Genomic DNA, 6826 nt, shown 5'->3' with positions numbered 1-6826 from the left:
AGCGTATACATCGCTTCACTTCTGAAACAAACAGCTTTTTTAAAAATAAATATAATAATGATAATAATAATAATAATATATATTGTGCACAAGGACATTTAGCTGTTTTCAGGTCTATAAATGAGAGCTCATCGGTCTATTAAGTCCATTTGTTTGTTTTTTTTTGGGGGGGGGGGGGGGGGGTATATTCCAAAGAAACAAGACATTAAATATATGATTACAATTTTAATGATAAAATAAAAATTCTTGTTTTTCAGGAATCAACAGCCAAGAACATTTTACAGTGACTATTTTAAAAAGCAAAAAAGGGGGAAAAATCCCAACAGAAGGTAAAAACTGTATCAACAGAAATTTTCTTTCTTGCAAGCAAGTGAATGAAAATGAGTCCAACATTTTCCCATCAGCGGTTCAGCAGCAAATTGCTTCCAATGGTAATTAATTTGGGGCCTTTCATATAAAACAAAACATCAGGAAGAACGGAGCTCAGCTAGATATTTTCTGTCCACTGCTTCCCTCTACTGGAGGAAAAAGAGAACAACACACATTTTTCTTTACATTTAATCCCACAATATTTCAAAGGAATAAAAACATGCACATCATTTTTACTTCTTCCATTATGAGGGGAAATAACATGAAAAGAATTTGTCTTATTTAATTCTGTCGCTGCTTCTCTTTCTTCTCCCTACTCTTGCTCCTGCTTCTTCTCCTTCTCTCCCTTTCTTCTCTCCTCTCTCTGCTTCTGCTCCTCCCATCAGCTGTTTTTTCTTTCCTTCCTTCTGAGCTTCTTCTGTTCCTCTCCTCGTCTCCACTGTGACGCCTGACTTTACCTCGGTCCTCCCTGCCTCTCTCACGGCTCCTACTTCTGTCCAGGCCAGTGTACGAGCTGCAAGGCCTCTGCCTGTCCCTGCTGTTGTGCCTCTTTCTCTCTCGACCTTCCTCCAGCTTGATCTTGTTCTCCGGGCTGCGACGTGGACTCCTGGTCCTTCCCCTCTCTGTCCTTCTTTGTGTGTAATCTCCAGTCTCCTCTTTAGGCCACTTCTGTCCGTCGCGAGGACTCGGTGACCTGTTCCTGTGAGAGGGGGCCTTTCTTTGACTCTTGACTCGTCTCTTGCTCTCAGAGCTGTTATCCCGACAGGACTCTTCTTTCTTGTTTCTCGTGCTCTTAGACTTGCTACGACTGTCTGAATCTGAGTCACTATCACTCCCGCTATTGGAGGAGTCGCTGGAGCTGTCGCTGCTCTCGTGCTTTTTCTTGTGCTTTCTTTTGCTTTTCTTCTTCTGTTTTTTGCTCTTCTTTTTCTTGGCCTTCTGCTTTTCCAGCCGATCAAGTTTTCTGTAAACAAGGATAATAAGTATTAAACCCACATTATGTGACAAGACAGCAGATTAAAAACTAGCAGGATAAATTTAGATGAATTATAGATAAGTTTCCATCAAGTCTTGAAAATGAAAATTGTGAGAAAACCTAAAATCGGATTAATAAGAATCCAACATGATTATTGGAGAACCATCTTCTTAGTAAATAAGTTAGAGTAAACTTGGCATTTATAAATAATAGAGTATGGCTTATTTTAATCAAGATAAAATGAATATAATGTTCGCTCCATTACAGGGGTTTTGGTTGTAGCTGTTACACATTAACATCTGTCAGATTTGTTTTACCTGAGGAGCTTCTGTTTTTGTTTGGTTGTTAATGACTTCAGAAATTCCACCTCAGGATCATCCTCCTCATCACTGGCAACAAAATCCTGTAAAAATATAAACAACATTGAGCTTTGCTCTGCAATCAGAACAACAATGAGCACTAAAACACGACTCTGCGGAGATTACATCAACTTTAAAAAAAAGAAAAAATATTTTTAATCAGATCTTTCACTTGACTCAAGTTCTGCAAATAATCACCTACTTTATGGAAAAATGTTCTTCATGTTGTCTAAAGGCCACAGTTATATTTTATTATTCCATTTCTCTCAAGGGTGCACTACCGTTTGTATGTTTTTGTATACTGACCTATGTGTAAAAAGATGGCAGTGTGTTTCAGACAATTACCTGTGATGGATCACAAACAGTAGAATTCCTATCAAGGACACATTTTTTCAGGGCAAACCCACTGTTTCGCATCTCCGCCATTAACTCAGAGGGGTGCATCGACGGACCTGTTGACACAAATCACAGCCTCAGACTCCCATTGATGTCGAGCCCATACCATCCACTATCTCCGCAGTGGGAATTTCAGAGGCGGCTTTGTTAACAGAATGGGACATCAAATCAACTCACTCCACTTCCGGCTGAGCAAATCATACAATATCATTCTCTGCCAAAGCAGCAGTTAGGGGAATCAGAATACACAATAATTATATTTTTTCTCCCGACACAGGAGGGGAACCATTACAGCACTCCACCATCAACCCCACTGACTGGACTCTCCCAGGGTAAACATTATTACTTTTCTACTCAACTCGTTGATTGCAGAAGCCAGAATCAGCACAGGGCTGGGAGCTGTAGCTGAAGCCTCAGAGGGACAATGTAGTATGTGAACCCACTGGCACCAACATATTTTAACCACCTTTAAAAGCACAGTATATATTTTTTTATTTTTCAAAATATATTTTTCTCTTTGGCTCCCCATACAGCCGTGGGTTGTACCACCACTTTCATAAAATTGGATCACAGTCGTCCCCTTTGCATGGATGGCTATGAATTTGTTGACATGGGATTGAGGCCACTAACTAATGCTTCATTTGTGAGACAGGGATGAGAACAATGTTATATCTTGTGCTTCAATCCCTGAAAAATAACTTAATAGTGATGAACACACTGCTGCTATCATGTTGTGTTATATACTGTTAGCTGTGATGCACAACACAAAAATAAATGTTTTGTGTTCAGTCTCTTGATTTACAGCTTAAATAAAGCAGAGGGAGAAATAATCATGATCTCATGATTTTCAAGTACATCAGCAGCTTTAATGACAGAAACAAGTAAAGGAAGCTTTCATAGAACAAGAGAGCTAATCAGTTATTACAACCAGACAGGAAGAAAACAAGACTACCTGCATCTGTTGATCATCCTGTTTTGTTTTGATTTTTTTTCTCTAAATTCTCTTGCAATAAAATCTGATCAGTTGTTTTTTTTTTATGCGTACATCTTATCTCTTGTCTAATTTTCTCTGTTGGTTTCAGATTAGTGATGCTTTAACAGAAACATGTCTTCAGGAAAGTCATTTCAGCAAATAGAAAACCTTGTACATCCACATTTTATTCAGCTTAAGTAACAACAGATAAATAATATATTGGGTTTGAAAGATGGCAGTGGCACTGCGTTGCACAGATAACGCTTCATAAAAAAAACGCAAAGAAACTGCAGGTGAGTGTTTAAGATGATGTTAGTTCTACCTGCTGCTTCCTCGGTGGCGACAGAGCTGGCGTTGATACCAGACAGTCCATATAGGGGACACTCTCTATCTGTATTCACATGGCCCCATTTGTGACATTTGATGCATCTCACGTTGCGCACCTTCAGAAGTCAATAATGATAAAAATTAGACTTTTCTAAATAGCAGAAAAACAAGCATTAGAATCTAACACACACACACACACACACACACACACACACACACACACACACACACACACACACACACACACACACACACACACAATATATTAACTCCTTTAGCTGTTTAAAAAAACTTAAGCGGATTTGTATATGTGCCTATTTGGATAACTACTTATAAAAAATATTTGTTAGTACAGTGTTTAACACACTTTTGGCTTGTGACCCTTAAAAACAAATCATTATCCAAAAATCACAAATACACCTTTTACCCAACACACAAATGAGTATTTATAAAGAAAGGATATGCGTATCTCATACATCATTCACACATGTGAAGCAGTCGTCGTTACTTGGAGAAGGCCAAGCCTGACACGGTGTTGTGGAAACTTTTCAAACTGCACAGAGTATAACTGATTGTTTACTTTTGGCCCTCTTGTGAATCCTTTCTGTTAATGTGGGAGCTGTGCATACGGTGCGTTTAATGTACACTTACATAAATGTGAAATTTTGTAGATATTCATACATCTAAAGTTTTATTCTTTAAATTATTCCCTTCTATTGTCATTTTACAGCATTAACATTTCTTTACACTGTGAGTTTTCTGTGTTGGCCCTGTGATGGACTGACGAACTATCCAGCTCACCCAAAACCCTAAACTGGATGAAGCGTGTATAGACAATGGAGGGATGGGTAATGGATAGATGGATGATCTGTCCTTTCGTCAAAACGTTGGCGGGATTACCTCATATGCATTTCAGACTATGTTTTGATAGCATAGCCTGCAGTGAAGAGTTGAAAAATGTTCAACTCTTCAAGCAGAACGCTGGCGCCAGTCAATAAAATTACCTGCCTGATTGCATGTCCAATCTCGTAAGTAATGGTTGCTACAGTGCCACATCTGTAATCTACCATAAAGCATTAAAATCATCAAATCCCTGTAAAACTGATTTACAAAATTGTCAGCATCCACTACAGTTTTTTCTTAAATTTATACTTTCCGGACAGAAACCAGCAAACACTTCCTTTGCGTCTCTTCTACGATTATCTCTTCTTCTTTTAGGTAATATTACATGTCTAATTTTAGCAAAGGGAGTGTCTTCTCTCACTGAAGATGGAACTGAAAATTAGGCAAGAGCACAAAATAATAATGACTGAGTCATGACAGGTACAAACACACAGCTCTATTAAATCCAGTTTTATGTATTGGGCCACAGGTTGGGAATACCTTGAGTAGTGTATCTGCTTAAAATAAATATGAATCAAAACATACCTGGATTCCAAATGGTTGATCTCTAATATTCATATCATCCTTTGCATACCTACAGGATACAGACAGTAAATGAATAAACGCATGGACAAATTAATGTATTAATAGTCTGAAAATAAAATGTTAGAATCCACCACTTACTTCTCTCGAGGAGCTCCCTTCTGCCACTCAAATTTGTAATCTTCTTCTCCCTCCTACGTAGCAGAAACATTTTCATTATAAATAATAGTACCATAATCTTAATGTTTAACTTTTATGTTCTAAATTAATGAGAATCTTGGCAGAACAGAATGAAAACCTTGTGTTCAAATGCAGGGGCTCTGCTTTTACTATTTAATTACACTGTCATGTCTGTATCAAGAGCTCACAACAAACTAACCCCAACCCAAACTTAAGATTCAGGGCTCTGTGAAAGCTCATCAACCACACTGGGAATCTGACTACTTAATTTGATTTTTAATTTAAGTAGTATAATTTAATTTTCTCTACCTCTTTCTTCTCCTCTTCAATTCAGAAGGAAGTTATAGGAAGGGTGGGAAAAAAAAGAAGAAACGTTAAAAATAGTTTTCTTAAGAAACATTCAAGTAAATATTATTTAGTGCCAGTAACAGTTGCTTTGTGTCAGAGGTAATTTACCTTTGGATGCTCCAGGTGGAGCCTCATACATGAAATTGAGGCCATTTTTAACACGGTCATCTCCCATCAAAACCCTAAAGATGAGATAACACACTGAATACTTTATGCTGATTTAGTACATGTGATATAGGAAAAATGTCATCTGGACTTTTTACCAATTAAAAAATTACAAAATATTACATATGTTAAAACAAAAACATATTAAGTTAAAATAAAAAATCTTACTAAATTATTTTATGGCACTTTAAGACCAATTATAATTTTTATCTGACCTGTTGTTGTAAGTATCCTGCTCTTTTAGATATGCCTGCATAAGATCTTCTTGCTTCTTCTTCTCGAAAGTTAGTTTCTGTTCGGCTATCCATACCTAAAACATAGAGGGACAGAGATAGTTAGAGCACACATATTCTTCATTGGGTCTGAGAGACCAAAATAAGGATTACATGGAAGTTATGATTCCAACTCCTTTGCAGCCCTATATGCCAATATAAATGAATGCATACCCTTAAAACTTTATGTCAGAACAACTTTATTCCCCTCATTAAAGGTTGGTTAGTTAGTTTATAAGTTATAGGAGAATGTACATAAAATCACATCATCATATAGTCTTGACTCGATACAGCATCACAATATCTAAAAACAACTGTCGCTTTAAATAAGATTACAGCTAAAAATAAAAGCAAACCAATGCATTTGTACTTAACGATACAACACGGCAATTTTACTCATTTTTTTATGTTTTCGTGTAAAGCGTACAGTTACAATGCAGTTAAACTACAGGCATGGCTCATCAACGTTTGCTTAACTCAGACGTGTGAGGGGAAGGTTTAGTCAGCTGTTCCTGGTGCCGAATTTTAGGCCTGACCATCACAGCAACGCGAACTTTATCAAAATTAAACTTCCATCGCATCCACACACAACAAGCCTAGTTTTTTTTTTTTTTTTCGTAAACGTTGGATTAATAAAGACAGTGATACATCGCACCACTAACATTTATTCTGTCTAATACAAATGAAATGTTAGCGTTTATTATGTGAACACTTGGTAGAAAGCCAGAAGACGCCATTGCATAGATAGCTATTTAGCTAATAAGCTAGCAGGCTAAACAGACGGCCTCTAGCCTAACAAAATAATAACGTTTACTGTAAACTAGCACTTACCTTTTTAATATTTGACTTCGAAGCAGGATGAAAATCCTTCTTACACATAAAGTTAGCAAACGACTTCCCCATGGTTGACGATCAATATTATTCAGTGGTACAATGTTAGTTCAAGCTAACAGCTTAGCTTTCATCGCATGTAAACAAAACCGTCCAGTGAAGATGGCTTTACATTGGTGATACTCAGCCTGCGTCCGCCTCCCTG

At 37.4% G+C, this 6826-nt stretch overlaps 1 protein-coding gene across 1 annotated transcript; it reads right to left on the bottom strand.

The window, feature by feature from the left end:
* Positions 1 to 212: 212 nt before the first annotated feature.
* Positions 213 to 6809, bottom strand: cir1 (corepressor interacting with RBPJ, CIR1). The gene is made up of 10 exons (XM_042002437.1): positions 6622 to 6809; positions 5734 to 5828; positions 5462 to 5535; positions 5315 to 5328; positions 4967 to 5019; positions 4829 to 4877; positions 3396 to 3516; positions 2050 to 2156; positions 1663 to 1748; positions 213 to 1333 (listed from the first exon to the last, which is right to left on the bottom strand). Exons 1-10 carry the CDS (start codon positions 6691 to 6693, stop codon positions 652 to 654), a joined length of 1353 nt encoding a protein of 450 aa, XP_041858371.1. The 5' UTR covers positions 6694 to 6809; the 3' UTR covers positions 213 to 651.
* Positions 6810 to 6826: the final 17 nt, after the last annotated feature.

This window comes from Melanotaenia boesemani, chromosome 12, assembly GCF_017639745.1.
Source record: "Melanotaenia boesemani isolate fMelBoe1 chromosome 12, fMelBoe1.pri, whole genome shotgun sequence".
Lineage (NCBI taxonomy): Eukaryota > Metazoa > Chordata > Actinopteri > Atheriniformes > Melanotaeniidae > Melanotaenia > Melanotaenia boesemani.
This window is presented reverse-complemented; position numbering and strand designations above follow the sequence as displayed.